This window comes from Sarcophilus harrisii, chromosome 1 (genome assembly GCF_902635505.1).
Source record: "Sarcophilus harrisii chromosome 1, mSarHar1.11, whole genome shotgun sequence".
In the NCBI taxonomy this organism is placed as follows: Eukaryota; Metazoa; Chordata; class Mammalia; order Dasyuromorphia; family Dasyuridae; genus Sarcophilus; species Sarcophilus harrisii.
In genome coordinates, this window is record NC_045426.1 from 119400980 (window position 1) to 119419059 (window position 18080).

Here is an 18080-nt window from a genome sequence, read left to right on the forward strand (position 1 = left end):
TTGTATCACCATTGGCAAGTCATTTAATGTTTCGGTGCCCCATGCAAATCCCATAGATAAATAAGTAGATGATAATGAGTAGAAGGTAAAAGATAGAAAGTCCAATAGTTATTTCACATATAAAATACTAGATTGACTTAGGAGACCTGAATTCTAGTCTCACTCTTTTCACTAACAAGCTCTTAAGCAAATTACTTAATCTCTCTGGACCTTGGTTCTTCATCTTTAAAAGATGAGGACTAAGAGAGATGATGATGCAAGATCTTCTAGCTCTATAGATATATGTTTGTTGTATAAAATTTGAGTATCGGTGTAGAAATTAACATTCTAATAGAAAATTGCAGAATTCCAAGGGTCTATATGATCTATCACATGTGAAAAAAAATGTTCAGTTCAATCATACTAAGTGAAATATGAGCAATATAATGAAACTTTGCCATTTATTTTAGAACAAGAAAAAAATAAAAATAAAACCAGTGAGTTTTCAGAAGTGCAGTCATTTTGAAAGGGGCAAAAAATCATGAAAGCTAAAAACTTGATAAAAGTGTTCACAAAAAAACAGATTTCTTGAATAAAAATCCATAAAACAAAAACTATTCATTAAGTTGAATTAGGTTCAATAAGGTTAGATTTTTCAAGGAAAATCAGATCTGAAGAGAACTAGTTCAATGGCTGTTAGTGTTAGTCCATTGTAGTCAAGGATCATACTGAGAATTGTGTATATGAAACGATATACTTAGTTTAGCACATAATAACTGCTCAAACATTATCTGCTACAATGAATTAAATGGAAGATTTGAAAGGAATGAATTATGATTGTGAGTATAAAAATTCAAATTCATGTCTGAATAATTCCCAATTTTCCCTAAAGCCCCATCCTTACCACAGTTTGCAAAAAAAGCTAGCATAGATTTTTATGATAGTATAGAAGCAATGAAAGACATTTGCCAGAGATGAATGCATCAGGTAGCTAATATCCTCACCAGAATTAGCATCTTTGGAGATTATCTCTGAAAACAGTTTGATTTTAGAGTTCCAATTTTCCAATCATATAGCTCCTCTGCATCCCCTACAGCACAGTTTACAACTATAGATTGAACTACCCTACATTTTATTCTAAAATGGATTTCTCCTCTATAGCAAGTCGCCAAACTGCCTCCCTTCTCAGCATTGCATTTGGTCAGTATGTGCAAATTAATTTAAAATTGGAAACTCATTTGAGTATTTGTTTAAGCAAAACACACTTTGGAAGGTAAATCTACTATCACAGTGCAGAATGTTCACATCCTCTACCACCTCCACAGCCATCTGTGGCCAAATAGAAATTATTTTTCTATTTTTTTGTTATTTTATGTTATCTGTCTCCCTCCTCTGTATTACTGAAAATTTTAGCAATGTGGATATAAATTGTAATGTGGAACTTAGTAGAAGAGGTACAAGTGGGGACTATCCTAAGAAACCCAAGAAATACCAACTCTCCATTCTTCATAGCAGAATGTCTTTGAAGCACTTGTTTTTTCCTTCTCTCAATTTACAAATGAGGAAACTGAGTCCCAGAGAGATTACATGACTTAATTGTAGTAATAGCTGCTTTGTAGTAGAAAGGAGAACAAAAACCAGGTCTCCAGAAAACAGATCAGAATCCAGTCTACTAAACAAATTAGTGAAGCAGTTGACCTGTCTCTTTGGAATAGTGCATATGACATAAGTAGTTCCCACTTTGAGTATGAAACATAATTCAAATGATCCTTAAATATAATTAGCACTATTTGAAATGTATACAAACCTAGAGCTTAAGATAAATTCTCATAAAACTTTATTTTGTGGATTTTTTTATGTTCCTCAATACTTTTTATTTAAGAGAAGGCCTTAGTGTCCAGGGTCACACACCACATCCCTGCAGTAACTCAGCGCTAGAGGCTTGTTAGTTTCCTACATCTTGCTTCTCTCAACATTGTTGGCTCTGTGCCTCAGAATCCTCTCAGAGGGATGGAGAAACTTTGGCCTAAAGGTGTATACTAGTCAACAGAGGTTCTAATTGGAGTTAAACCTCCAGTTGCCCATCAGTTGGAGATTGTGCATTAACTGTGTCTGCCCTTGGAGAAATAAGGTACCAAGAGGGAAGAAATAGGTCCCTTGTGGTTGGGATGTACCCATCAGAAGCAGGAAAAAAATGTATAGCATATATAATGGATAGAGCACCGAACTCCAACTCTTAGCACATAGTGACTAACACATAATAAGTACTTAATAAATCCTTGTTGAGTAATTGATTGGTTGATTTAGAGGCAAATATATGAGTTTGAATACTCACTTTTGCCACTTGAGAAATTACTGTCTTTGGAGCATAGTTACCATAAGTACAAAACAGCAAGATTGGATTAGATACGTGTAGTTCTTTCTGGCTATAAAATACTATGGATGGTAGAGATGTGGGGAGAGCAAAGAGATAAAACCAAACGAAAGCTTAAATCATTTAAATTATTTAAAGGAACCAAAAGAGGTAATGAAAGTCAAGTTCCCAAGGCAAACTTCGAGACTCTCTTCTGCCCAAGAAAAAGCCCATCATCAGACATCTAAGAAAAGGAAAGAGGGAGCTCTTGTAGCTCCTCCTCTTGGCTTTCTTGGTTACCTGCATTGCCTAAGATGGGGAGAAAACTCCCCAGTTCTTAGACAAAAGAATGACAGCTCCACCTAGTGACTGTTCTACCACATAGGTTTACTCTGCCCTGGAGGGTACACTACAGTGGTGGAAGTAGGTAGCTTTGAGGTTGCCAGCTATTCTTTGTGGCCTACTACCACAGCAAGGAGGGGGGAATGGTTCGTGGGTAGGTGGTGACCTTAAAAGAAATCCTTTCTGATTTAACTTCTGTTGCCATCAAACCACAAACACTTTGTATGTGCTGAAGAATACTGGGCAAAGGTATCTAAGCTAATGTAGAGGAATTCATCATATTTGTTTCTCAAAATGTCCTCCATGTGGGCTTGATGGTGCTTTTCTACCACGGTACCATGATTTAGTAGTGGTAAAGGTTAACAGAGTCACAAGTAAGTGCTTCGAGGCTAGACAGTTGGTATGTGAGGGCAGGAAGACAATTGCTGCAAATGGCCCTAAAGAGGCAACCAGTTCTCTCCCCATTCTGCTCTTAGCAACATACAAAATCAAGGGGAGCCCCAGGACTTTCAGCTGCCATTCCTATACTGGCGTGTATACTCTTTCTAGCTATAATACCTGATAATATTTGAAAGGAAGGGAGAGTTAGAGGCAAGTGAGAGCTCATTGTGGCAGAGTAATACAGCTCTGAGGAATTAGATTGTCTAGCTGTCTTTCTTTGCTTGTCTTTCCCATCACAACCATCTATTTTTCACCATTTAAAATCCCACCCTAAACAGAAATAAAATGTTTTGTTGCCTGCTTCTTCCTTGATCACAAAGTTTAGCAATAGAATTGATCCCATGATTCTTTATGTAAAGACACGCCATATGAAACTTCACTGAATTGAAGCTATGTTAGTTTTTTTTTTTTAATATCAAAAATTATATAACTAGACAAAGCTGGGGTATTACTCTTTAGCTATACTTCTATTGAAAATATGGAAAAGGTTTCATAAAAATCATAGACAGGAAGTTCTGAATTTTCTTTTCAATTTATTAAGCACCCTCAGTACACAAACTAAGTATGACATAAGAAGAAACTCAGTGGTTAGATAAGACATGGCCCTTACCTAAAGGAGCTTATAGTTTGATAATAAGGGTCTGTGATATCAACAGATAGTTATAAAATGTATTTTAGAGAGGGAAGCATCCAGATTTCATTGGTCCAGAATTCTCAGTGTGGAAATTCTCCTTTCATTGATGCAATTCAGTACCTTTTCTGCTACTCAGTCTTAAAGAGTTGCCTAAGTCACTGAGAGGCAACTTGTGTCCATGATCAGAGAACTAGTGTATGCTAAAGATATTTGAATCTGTCTTCCTTATTCCAAGGCTATACTATGCTACCTCTAATACATAATTAGAGGACTAAATACATTATTGAGGTATAATACAAAATGATCTGTAAAGTCTACTGGAAGAAATAAGTGGGAATTTCATGGAAAGTTGTAAATATCAATAGGGGAGGGTGAAGGGAAATAAGTGTTTCTATAGCAAATACTATGTGCCAGGCACTCTACTAAGTACTTTATAAATATTTTTCATTGATTCTCACAACAATCATTCAAGATAAGTGCTATTATAATGTCCATTTTACAGTTGAGGAAACTGAGGTTAAGTGATTTAAGAATCATATGGCAAAACTAATGTCTGAGGCCAGATCAGAACTGAGATTGGAACTTGCTGGCCCATATTCCATTTAATGCACCATGAGCTAGTTGCCCGTATAGTGTTTTTGAAACAAAATTACAAAATTATAATATAGCAAAAGAGTTTTTGAAAGCAAAAATTTCAAAAACTATGTACTCTTTGCTCAATGATGTTGTTATCATTTTCTGTTCCAGTTTAGATTTTTCACTTGATGCTGCCTTGATATCTACTTTTCTGACAGTGTTTTCTCCAAGGTTACCAGTGATCTTTCTCTTTGTTTATTTTACTGCTACTTTTTTTTTAACACTATAGTCATTACCTAATATACTTTTTTCCCCACTCACTAAACCCTTCCTTGAAACAAACAAAAAAAAAAAAAAAACAATCCCCAAAATGACCACATCTGACATTATACACAGCATTATCTATTCTCTATCTTCTACTCTATCAAGAGAAGAAAAGTCTTTCAGCCTCTATTTCCCAGGATCAAGATGATCACTGAATTAATCAGAATTCTGACATCAGTGTTATTTTTTTTACATGAATTTATCCAGTTGTACATTATATTGTTCTGGTTCTCCTTGCTTCGTTCTGCATCAATCCATGTAATTCTTGACCTTTTCCAAATTCATCATATCATTTTGAATGGTGAAAAAGTACCACAGTTAATGGGTACCAACCTTGCATCGAGTTTTTTGATACATTAGAAATTGCTAAAAATATTTTAGTATATTTGGGACTTTTCTATTTTTTTAAAGTTCATTCCTAGTAGTATAGTTGCTAGTCAAATATGAGCAGTTTAATTGAAGTTTCCAAATTATTTTTCAGAATGGTTAGATAAATACACATCTGTACCAACAGTATATTAGTATTTGTCTTCCCATAGCCCTTAACCTTTTCCATTTTTTATCTTATTTGTGAATTTGATTAGAATGTTACAAAACCTGCATGTTGTTTTAACTTGCATTTCTCTTATTAATGATAGGATAGCAATAGAAACTGGACTTTTGATTTCATTGATGTTAGGAATATAAAGAAGTCCCTTACCAATGCAAGCCAGCACCTTCTCTGTAGCTTATCACTGTAGAGAACTGCCTGAGACACTAAGAGGGTCCTCTAAAGGACTCTTAAGTCACTTGCCCAGGGTCAGTCACACAGCCAATATATGACAGAGCCATGTCCTGAAGTCAGATCTTCCTGTCACCAAGACACTGTCACATTTCCGCTCTGTTAGTAGTGATTTAAATCATTGTTTTATGATCCCAGTGATTTATAATTGCCAAGACCCAGAACTGACCATGTTACTCACCTTCTTAAAACCTTTTATTCAGTAAATTTAATTCAGTAGAACCTCTAGTATAGAATACTGACGCTTCAGTCTAACATTTAAGGCCCTTCACAGTCAGTCCTTTCTAGCTCATTCCCTATTTATCTACTTCATATACTTATAGGTTGTAACCAAATTTAACTAATTATTCCCTTAATTCAGCTTTCTTCTTCCTGTCTCTGTGCATTCATGTCATGTCTTAAATGTACTTTCTCCTCAGCTCTTTTGAAAATCCTCTTCTCCCTTTGAATTTCAGTTTAGATCAGATCCACCTACAATCAAAGCCTTTCCTAGTCCCAAAATGTTACTGCTTTTCCTCCTTGAACTATCTTGTGCTGTACTTGCTAGTGTGTATACTCTTTACTTATTTATATTTACTCACCCTATTCTTATCCTCACAGCCTCTGTCCTTAAAGTCCAGAATGGCTCCTTTTCTGTCAGTGCTTTGCAAGTAGTAGGTGTTTAACAAATGCTAGTTGAACTGACTTGAAAATAATTTAATTTAAATGACAGAATGTGCAATTAGACCCACTAGTTTTTAGATCATGGCAATATGAAAATGTTAATTAAAGATAACCTAATGAATTAAATAAAGGCTCATGAAGGATTTCATGACACTGTATGGTGGGGAGGAGGGAGAGGAATAGCCTGTAGACAATTTGGGTTTGGATTTTTTATTTTTAACATTCAGACAAATAAATCACAGAATTACAAGGAATCCAACAGTATTCTTTGGGCTATAGCCAAAGTGGTAATCAGAGGCAAACTAATTCAGTGCTTTGCAAAACACAAACAACAGAAAAAGAATGGAGAAAATAAGTCAATTAGGAAAGAAAACGGAAACATTAGAGAAGGAACATAAACATAAATTAGATCTTAACCAGACATTCATAGCTAGATTTGAATTAAATCTTTAACAAGCTAGAATGAAAGGAATATATAATAAAGTACTTGTGAAAAGAGTGGGGACAGAATGGAGAGAATATTGAAATAAATATAAATTAATAGCTAAAATTGCAGTCTATCACAACCAAAAGCTAGAAATTAATTCAGAGAACACTGTAGGCATCTTTGTTTTAAAAAAACCTTGATTTTTTTTTTCATTAAAAGTGATAGGCTTAAAGTCAGAAGATTTTCAAAATTAGCGTTCTAACTCAGCCCAGTTACATAGGGAAATTGTCAGTCAGAGAAGCTTATGTGATTTTTCCCAAGTCACACAGCACCTATGTGGCAGTACCGGGACTTCTCATTTACTTATCCATTGCTTTTTCTTCAATACCACAATAACAGACTCATAAAGGATGAATGATCACTAAAAGAAATAAATGTATATGTGTCTTTATACACACATTTATGCATGTACATTTAGAGTGTACATGCATATATTTGTATAAATATGTGTATTGTGTTATGCAAGTATGTATACATGCATTTGCAGTGCAGTAGTATTCTACAGCAAAACAACAAAATGGAAAAGTGCAGAAGACAAAATGGGGGAAACATAGTAGAATCAAGATCCCCGAGTTCTAATCCTAGATGTGAGACCTTGGACAAATGTAATTTAATTTCTTTGAGCCTAAGGAACCTTCTCTTTAAAATGAGAGTGACTTCAAAGAGTTATTGTTAGAAAAGCACTGTGTAACCTCAAAAACTAAAACAATTCTCATTACTATTATGGATATTTTGTCATTCCTGTCTAAAGTAAATCACAGAATGCTAGAGTTAAAAAAGACATTAGCGATCATCTAAGTTGTGTGTGTGTGTGTCTGTGTGTGTGTGTGTGTGTGTGTCTGTGTGTGTATCTCCAAGATTGAGAAGTAACTTGTCCAGGACCATGCAGGTAATAAATAGGACTCAAATTTTACCTCGGGTCTTCTGACTTCAAGACCAAATGGCTTTACTTTTAAACAAGTTTTTGTTGATTTTTTTAAAATCATAATTTCTCCCAGTATCACTCCCTTTTCCCTCTCACAGAACCATCCCATATAAAGAGGGAAATATCAGCATAATTAATCAATACATCAAAACGTTTGAAAATATATGCAACACATAAGATCCCTAGACCTCTTACTTCTGCAAAGGGGTAATGTTGGGGCAGGGTATCTTCTTCTATCTCTTTCTTCTAGTCAGGCTTATTCTTTGCAATCTTGTGACATCTGCTTTTTTTTTGGGGGGGGGAGGGTTTCTTAGGGGTTCTTTTCATTTATATTGTTGTGTATTTGTTTTTGTGTATATTTCTACAGTTTGTACCCACTACTTCTAATTTTCATCTCTAGAACCAAGAAAAACATGTTTGACCTCCATTTCTTGATATACATGGCAGTTTAGAATATAATCTCCTGAAGGGCAGGGACAGTTTCATTTTTGTCTTTGTACCACTATGACCCAAGATAACTGTGATAAGATAATGGGTGTTTGGTAAATATATGTTGATCATTGCCTCCTCTAAATGTACTCTTCTCCAGACTAAACATCCCCAATTTTTCCAGCCACTCCTTCTAATAGGATTATAGGTTTAGGATTTAGTTTAGGGTTATTTCTCCCTCTGAATCCAACACCAGGGATAGCAGAAGGGCAAGAAGCAAATTTAAATTAATTTCTTTACCAATAATTTAGTGCAGTTGAGCATTAAATTCCTATATTAAAAATTAGATGAAGTATCCATTTTTTTCTTTTTTTAAAATAGTTTAACTGCAGAATCTACCAAAAGAAAAAAAAAAAGTTTGATCCTATTGTCTAAAAAAGCACTATAGTTATTTAGTAGTTATTATGTAAAGAAAAAGTTATATGCAATCTAGACTTCCCCAAAGAATCCCATTTTTAAATTGTGTACTTCATAATAATACGATTTATATCACATTTTTAAGATTTTCAAGGTTTTTTTTTTAATATTGATTTTATTTGCTCCTCACAACCATCCTGTGAGATAAGTACTTCAGATAATACTATTCCTTTTTTACAGAACAGGAACCTGAGATCTAGAAGGATTATACGGGCATATATTAATATCTGAAGTGGAATTTAAACATACATCTCTTGACTCCTTCTAACCTTCTTTCCACTCCACCCTACATCCTCTACATAAATGCAGTGGACAAATGTACAATACATATAAACATATACATTCCTACTTGCTTTATGACATTTTCACATATTCATTGTAGACTCCAGATGGAAATTAAGAGATATGAAAAGTCTATAATAATGAAGAGGAAAATAATGTATGGGAGTTATGTGTATGTGTATGCATGCATATGTTATATGTGTGTGTGTGTACATATATAGGCATAGAGAGAGATCATAGATAGATAGATAGATAGATGGATGGATGCCAGGATCATCCACTGCATCCAGGGCTATCTCCAGTCATCTTGGTCTATATCTGACCACTGGACCGAGATGGCTATGGAGGGGAAAGTGATGCAGGTGACTTTGCACAGCCCTCTCTTACTCAAATCCAATTCACTTTCATGTAATGACAACACTTCCCTGATGTTATGGTCCTCCAAGAGAATGAAGGATAAACATATATGTATATATACACATACATACATGTCTATATACCAGTGTGGTGGTGGTGGTGATGGTGGTGATATTGGTAATGAACAGTTACGAATAACAAGATAATTTAATTTGGAACAATCTGAAAAAATGAATTATCTGTAAGAAAGGTTTATCATAATATTTGAGTATGATTAATTTAATTAATATCAAATTTCTTCTAAAGTATTAGTATCAATCTGAAATATTTAGTGGCAATTACAAAGCTCTCTTCCCCAAACTCAGAAGTTCTTCTAAATTACTGACATCCTTTCTAAAATGTAGTACCAGGACTATTATCTTCTTCATACTATGTTTCTGTTTATGCTATCTAAGAGTACAATCCTTTTTTTTTTCCAGATATTGACTCCTACTGAGCTCATGTTTAGGGACTTTTTAATCTAAACTATTTTCTAGCAATACTTCCTGAATCTCGAATGTATATGTCATTAATTTTTTGAATCTAGGTATGAGTCTTAATTTTTAAATTCTTTATATTTCACCTTATAAGATCCATCCAATCATTCTAGCCTGTATCATTTTGGATCCTGGTCCTTTCATGGAAGAATAAAACCATAACTTGGTTTTATGATCCATGAAACAAAGTGAAAGGCTTTAAGTTGAGCTCTATTAAATTTTATCTTATTAAAACTAGCTCATTTCTCTAGTGTAGTCAGAATATTTTTAAATCCTGATTCTGCCATCTGATCTATTAATTATCCCTCCCAGCTTTATGATCTCTATAAAGCTAAGTAGTATGTCATCAATCCTTTCATCCATAGTATCAATAAAATGTTCTAAAAAGAATACAGGAAGCTGCAAATGAATTCATATTTTGTAGCACTGATGTATACTAAAAGGGATATGGTCTGCCTCAAAAAGGAATGAGTTCCCCTGTCACTGGCATTCATAGGATCATAGACGGTGCTGGAAGATACCTTAGCAACATTGTCTAGTTGGACCCCTTCATTTCACAGGTGAGGAAACAGGGCCAATTAAGGTAAAGTGACTTGACTAAGGTTTCACAGATCGTGGTAAAATGTAGAGGAATGATCCCTTGTCAAAGAGGTTACAGGGAGAAGTCTTGATCAAAAGCAGGTAGAATCTTCTCTGAAACCTGTTCATATTATGAACTTACAAGAGTATCTGAATTGTCCATCAAAAACATTCTTTTCTTGAAATGCATCAACGCCAAGAAGCCTTTAACATTCTCCCTGCTTGGAATTTTTCTGCCTATAATCCTCCAGAGAGTTAATATGTAACAGAAACTGGCCCTATTGACAAACTATCACTCATGTTTATTAGTTACAATAAGTGAGTTAGTTATAGGCCCAGTATTAATTAGAACATATAAGTTCTAGGTGTGTTAAAATGAACCTTCTCATTTTTTAGCCATTCCTAGCAAAGAGAGGCACATCGATCATGGGAACTTTTAAGAGTACAAACTTCCATATTTTCATCAAACCTGTTTTATCCCTTTATAAACTGGTCAGATGTGGATTTCTACTAATGACAAACAAATCTTCAGATTTAAAAGCTTCTTATGATTCAAAATGTGAAAACTTTCAAGTCAGAGGTTTTCTTTGGGTAATCCTTCTACTCTTTCAAATTCTTATTCATTCCCAGTTTTCCAAGATTTGTTTTCTCACCTAAGAATGATTGTTTAGAATATGATCAGTTCAAGTCATTTTTCACTTCTGTGTCCCCAATAGCAAGGCCAGTGCTTTGCAAGTAGAAGACAATAGGTATTGCTGAAAATACTATCACACATACTGTTATATGATATCTCCATAAATGTTTTTGCCCATTCTTTTAAACCCTTGTACTTTCATTGGTGATCTTTCTGGCATTTTTTGGTAACTCATAGTAACATTGCCAATGCGAAAAAGAGACTCAAATTAATTAATAACTTCTCAAACTTTTAAACCACAACTTCTTAATCTTTCTTGTGTATTTTGGATCCCTCAGGCAATCTAATGATACTGGTATTACCTCCTCAGAATATTTTTAATGCATATAAAATAATATACATATGAATATACAAAAGTTTATGGGATTAGTGAACTAATTTTCCCCCCAAAGTTCAAAGTGTCCCTGAAACTTATCTGCCCCAGGTTAAGAACTACTCAAATCATATTAATCCCTGGTTGTCTTTTCATTTTTATAAGAAGAAAAGCTTTAAAAATTAATGTTCCATTGTATTGACTTTCTCTAATGCAGTGAGAGTTTACAGTGATAAATTTTTCAGTGGCTAATTAAGGTGAAGAGGGTTAGTATATTCTGAGCTGGTACATCTTAATTGGTTCAGTCTTTTCCAGAATTCATTTTAAAATATCCATTTTACTCTGGAGAATTTGATTTCACAGGCCCCATTTCTGAATGATTTCTTGAAAGAGTAAAATGGGCCAGCAAATTTTAAAATTGTTTATAATTTACAAAATGGTTAGGAAAGCCAAATGAAGATTTAGTTGTAAATTTAGCAAATTCAATTGAGAACTTATTTGTCTTGTGTAATTAAAGAACAAAAAGTTAACAAATAATGTTTTTAAAAGAATTATCTAGAGTTTATCTTTTACTTATTATTCTATTTTGTTTTGACTACAATATAAATGGCTATTGTTTTGTAGTTTGGCGATTTGAATGCTGTGTCCCCTGGAAATATGGATAAAGGTATGTATTTGTTGTTTTCTTGACTGAAATATTCTTCTAAAACTAGAAAAAATATATAATTTGTTTAACTACTATATTTGTATAAAGAATTAGACTTTAGAGTGTCTAGGATGTTCTCCTAGAATCTTGGATTCTTAAAAATCTTGTATTTACTGAGTTTTAGAGCTAGAGGGGAGTTTAAAACACCCCCTCTGGTATAACTACTTCATTTTATAGTTGAGGAAACTAAGTGTAGGTAGGTTATATAACTTCCAATTCAAAATGCAGGTCTTTTTACTCTATAACATGCTGCCTTCAATTAAATTTAATGTCTTTGAACTTTACAACATTGACTCTTGTCCTAATAACTACATGTACCATCACAAACATACACACACATACATTTTTAATTTTACTTTTTATTTTTATATATTTTTACTTTTACTATATTTTACATCCATAATTTTACTTGAAATTCCCAATGAGGAAAGTCCCTATACCTGTGCACTGCTCTAAAATTTTATTCCTAGACAGTTTTCTAAGAATATAAAAACACAATTTATTTTTCAATGTTATCTAAACAATTTCACAATAATATTAATGAACAAAAACACCTTGTCTCTAATGGATTGCCTCCCTGTTTTACCTATAGTATAGTATCACACACACCCTGAAACTGAGCTGTAGACTCCAATTTAATGTTCCCTAGAGGAGGTCATTAATGTAGATACTAGAACAATCACCCATCAAATTGATGGCCATCTCTAGGGTTCAGTAAACAGAGGTGATGACCCTGAGTGTCAATTTGGGGGAAATACTATACTACCAAAAAAAAAAAAAAAAAAAAAAACCAGAAGCCTTAAGAGATAAGATGATTTCATCAAATGTTTACAAAATATAACAAAAGACCAGAGACATTATGCTCCAGACTGTACCCTGTCCCACTCTATCCCCATTCCACAACCACCAAGGTAAGGGACAGGACTGATTCTCCTGTATTCACTACACACCCTAAATACGGCCTTTTTTTTGGCATCTTTTTTCCTTAGAGGATATCCTAGATGTTTCTTTTAACATGATTCCTCCAGACCTTTCATGCAGTGTGATCTTTAGGAAAAAGCAACCAGGTTGTTACACACAGGAAATGATTATCAAATTATTTTCTCTATGATATTTTAAAAGGCTACTATAGGACACAAATAATAGTAATGGAGGCCAACTCACCAAGAGAAAAACCACTAATTTAGGCTCCTCTGAATGGGGAGCCAAGGAAATCATTTTCTCATTGCAGCTCTTTAAACTTTTCTGTTGACTGGGACTCCTTAGGTTATGATGCAGAAATAGATAGACTTTTCAGCCTTAGTCTTCATGGTTTTTTTGTTTGTACAGATGAAGGCAGTGAAGTTGAAAGTGAAATAGATGAAGAACTGGATGATTCTGCAGAGCCTCAAGCCAAAAGGGAGAAAACAGAGCTGAACCAGGCATTTCAGGTGGGCTGCCTACAGCCAGTCCTCGAGAGTGGGGTACAGCAGAACCTTCTGAATCCCATTCACAATGAGCACATTGTTACAAGTACTCAGACTATCAGACAGTGCAGCGCCACTGGAAACACCTATACTGCAGTCTAACAAATATTAAAGCTTATTTTTCCAGATTATATTTAACCCTGGTGATATTGGGCTTAAGTTGACAAAAGAATAAGCCTGAAGGTCGACTGTTGTCAAATTCTATCTGTGCTGAACATTACCTTTTTTCAGAGTTGTGAAATGGAATGGGTGTATGTATTTTTGCCAGGTCTGTTTAATTTTTTTTTTTTGTAAACAAATCATTTGCCTCTCAATATGAAGAGTTTTCTTAGTTTCAGGTGTCAAGAAGGATTTTTGCAAAGCTTAATGTCAATGTTTTTGTCCTCTTATAATTAAAAAGTAATTTACATTTTTTCATAGTTTAAAAAATATGTTAATGTTAATTGTTAGTCATGGTGTATGATTTCATATGTAAGTTTTTTAATTAGGTGCACTTCTGTGAAATATCAAAAGAAACAAATTCCTTTGATTTACACTGGAGGCATATACTCATTTGACAGCAGATGCATCAAATTTGCTTCTGAAAGGTGCTTTTCATTGGACAGAACCATAAGACACTATTTTGATAATGTTTCTGAGTGTGGAGGGAGAATACAGAGCATTTTTATTATAATGCTAGAGGGTTGGGAAGGTCACCTATTTTTCTCTGAGGAAAAAAAAATTAAGCTGTGCATTTATCAGCATAGAATAAATGACAAAATTACCAGAGATTATGTTGATGTGTACATAATATGTATGCATAATTATCAAACCACATTAACAATTCAAGCTTCCGTTAAACATCAAGTTTTAGATATTATTTGCGTACCAATCCCTCTGTTTGAATACTACTGAGTCTGTATTTGGGACCACTGCACACAGATGCTTTCTGCTGTTAAGTGGAGCTGTTGTAGTTTAGATACTGAAACAGAAAAAAGTGATGACTTTTTTTTTTAATTAAAACTTTAAATGTACATGCTACTTATGCTCAGCTGGACATACAGGAAACCATTCCGTCTGGATGACTTTCTTCTATTCCAGGTCTTTTTTTTTTCCTAATAGTAGTTCAATGTGCTGCTATTCTAAAAGATAATTTATAGAATGCAAGGAATGTAGCAACCTGCATCATTATTTCCTTCAAAAAAAAAAAAAAGATATTTCCTGGTTCCTAAAGTAAGTGGATTTAAATTTTAAGAAGAAAACTAAGGCAGTGTAGCTGGCACACCTCACTTTTACTTATTCCCAACTCGATAGGATTGGAGTAGGTGGCTAGATGTATCATTGCCATTTAATTAAGAATGTACATCAGGGATCATCGTACCTCGGCTATTACATGGTGCCTTAAAAACAGAACTGAAGCTAAGGTTTAGTACTTTTTGTTAATATGAGTAACTCTGAAATCCATTTAATCAGGTGTGCCTGTCATTTCCAATTCCCCGAAGTAAGGGCAGGTAACAGTCTTCAAAGGAAATTTCAGATGGGGAGGGGGTTGGAGAAAGGGAGGATGGATGACATACCTCCCTTCCAGTGATGGCAAACCTAGTTTTTCTTATTTAGAACTGAATTTCACTTTCTTACAAATCAGATTTGCTTAGGGTTGTGGGGTAGCAGGCTAGTTTTAATACCAACTTATGTCATTCAAAGTAGGGTTCCCGTACCTCCAAGCAACATGACATATTTTCTAAGCCCTCCTTGTCTCATCTTAATTTTAAAAAGTAAACAAAATGAGCAGGTACTTATCGCAGTGCATCTTTTCAGTGTATGTATGTGTCTATGTGTATGCTTGTGTTTGCACGCACACATGTGGGCGCTCATGTGTGAGCACAAAGGGGGAGCCATCTGCCACCAAGTTGGAAGGTGAGCTTATCCCCATTATTATCAATGTGAAATAGCGCCACTGTGTTAAATGATCCATCCTTTTTGTTTGTTTGTTTTAAATGTGGGCACACCCATTTACTTAAGTAGTAAAAATGAATAAGCAAAAAAAACAAAAAACAAAAAACAAAAAACAAGCCAAAAATGAGGGAAAGCACAAGAATTTGCAAATTCCTAATAAGGCCTATATAAAATTAGATGGTTGAACTTACCCAGTTTGTCTGGGAGGGTAGGGAGGAGCCCATCTGTCATGTTTACTATACCAAATGACTTAACTACACAAGCAATGAATGATATATTTATTGCTTAATTTTCTTAGGCGCATCAAAAAACCAACATCAACTAAATTTTCCTAATTAAATTTCAAACATTATAAATGTAAAGTTTTGAAATTGATTCATATAGTATTCTATACAAATCAAGCATATTTTTAGAGTCTTCACAGGACCATGTCCTTTTTTTTTTTTATCTTAATGGCATTTAAATGATCATCCTTTTATTCCCTTCTAAGTATCAACATGTTTGCACCCCTCACCAAAAAACTTAAGCTAAGCTTCAATAAACATTTATCCACTTCATTGTGCATTATGAAATGTTTACAAGTAAAACAAAGTGAAATTAAGATTAAAATGGCAAAAAAAAAAAAACCACTTTTCATTTTCAACATCAACAATTTTTGTTTTTGTTTGTAAGTTGCATCTTTTCCTTTAGAATTGATGTTCTGTATTAGACCAAATGTAGTTATGACTTTCCTCCTATCTGTCAAAAAAAAATGTTAATGAATTTTTTTTGTCATTGTCCCTTTTCATTTTAATGGTGAATTTGTTTGTACCATTAGAGGCCTCTGGTTGCAACATGCAAATTTAGATGGAGATGAGAGGTGTAAGGTCTTTGGAACCCTCCATGATTCACCTCTTCCCCTCATTGTTCACTGTTCTCGAAAGGAAAACATGGTAGAGCCTAGCAAAATGAAGTCATTTTCCAACTTTCTGACTAATCAATTGCTTTCTGATCCACAATGTGAAAAAAAATTAAAAGATTGAGTGCCAGAAATCTTTCATAGTGAAGAATGTGTATACACATGCACCAGCATTTCCCTTTGTGTCCCCCTCAATGGTTTGGACTCTACAGTGGGCTATAGATTCCTCACATAGAACTCCCAGGTCCAATTTGACTTAGGGTATTCATTTGAAAGCCAAATTATAATCATTCACATGTTTAAAAAATTGGAGCAAATTGCATACACATTATACTTGAAAATCTTATTCCAGTTTTTATCATTTGTTGCTACTGGTATTTTTCTAAAAGACTTTGGACACTACATCTATGTCATCAGAGTCACATATTTGTACATGGAGTATGGATTTAAAGAAAGGATTTCTTTCCATTTCACCTGGGGTTACAATCCAGCACTAATAATCTATATAGATGTATAAGATTATTAGATTTTATAATCTATAATGATATTATATGTTATAATCCAAAAGAGCCTTGTGAGCTATGTAAATAAAGTTCTCATGGGGAACTTCCTATTTTTTCAGAGAGCAACAGATGGGTAGAATCTGTTAATTTGGGAGATTAATAAAAGACATTTCTAGCCCTCAAGAGTAAATATGACGCATTTTATTTGAGTTTGAAACCTATACATACACACCCCAAAACTTTAGGATCCAAGAAAACAGTGAGCATTGAGGAGCAAAGGGGTGGAAGGATTAGGATATGAGGGAAGGGATGTTTAAATTGGCAGATTGTTTCTCCCTGAAACACAGGACTCAGTTTTCAAAAGTTTTCTGTGGATACCATGTGTCATTCTCTTAACTCTGAAGTCGCTATGTTGATCTTATTGCCCTTTCAATCTGTTTTCCTTTCTCTGCTTATTCTTGTACTGCACCGCACAGCTTGTGTCCCTCTTGCTAAATGTTGAACATTAAGAAAATGGTTTTAATGCGGTGTGTGTAAAGTGAGTCGTGTGCAGCATGCCTGCCTTGGATTCATAAATGAGGGAAAACAAACATGTTCTCGTCTAGTGCTGTGAGCGTCCTTCAGGCATGTGTATGGTCTGTAGATGGTAACCATGAATGCTTTCCCCCAAGCCCAGTCTCCACAAGGGGTGGCTAGGGCATATTTTCTTTCTCTTCAGATGATGTATTTAAAGTATCTGAAATGTTATGCTCTTGATGATTTGAATTTAAAAAAAAAAAAAAATGTGTCGGTTATTGTGACATTTGGTCCTCACCATGTGAACACAAGTGAAAGGGGTTGGCAGTTCTCTTTCATGAGCAATGTGAGGAAGTGATTACAACAACCAAGCTGACCTCTGTGATATCAACCCCTCTCCCAAAAATTATATTAAAATAATCCTTGAATTATTTTAATGTTTTGGTGATCACCAATTGTAAATTTTGGATAAAATTCATTCCAGAAAGTGAAAGAACAATTTAATTTGGCAAGTGCAGTCATCTTTTCTGAAAATTGGGCCTTGTCTCTACAGAATAGGACAACCTCTGTGTATACAGTTAGAACAAGTCAATGAGTGGGATCTGAGTGTTTCTGCTAGTTCGGTGATTTGAAGAAAATTGGAATAGGAGCATAACTCAGTACTTAGTTCTAGTGTTAGAAAAATCCATTTGATGTAATTACTACCTTGTATTAACCCTTTGAGCATTGTAAGATATACAATGGGGACAAAAGCCTTTCACATCATTTATTTTGACTAGTCTGGTAAAAAGACTCTATATCCAAATATCTAATTATACTTGGAGAAAAAGACAGACAGAAAGAGAGAAAGAGAGAGAGAGAGAAAGGAGAGAGTTCCCAGATTA

The 18080-nt window shown here is 34.4% G+C and overlaps 1 protein-coding gene across 8 annotated transcripts in view; it reads left to right on the forward strand.

Annotated features, from left to right (window-relative positions):
- Window positions 1-18080, forward strand: part of RFX3 (regulatory factor X3) — a 314889-nt gene that overhangs the window by 292249 nt on the left and 4560 nt on the right. For 6 of the 8 annotated variants that reach the window (XM_023497908.2, XM_031962220.1, XM_031962230.1 and 3 more), the window contains 2 exons: window positions 11797-11839; window positions 13208-16443. In XM_023497908.2, coding sequence (XP_023353676.1) covers window positions 11797-11839; window positions 13208-13446 — 282 coding nt within the window. In that variant the 3' untranslated portion in view covers window positions 13447-16443. Of the gene's footprint in view, window positions 1-11796; window positions 11840-13207; window positions 16444-18080 lie in introns of those variants that run through there. The other 2 variants (XR_004233321.1, XM_031962239.1) reach the window with 1 other exon arrangement.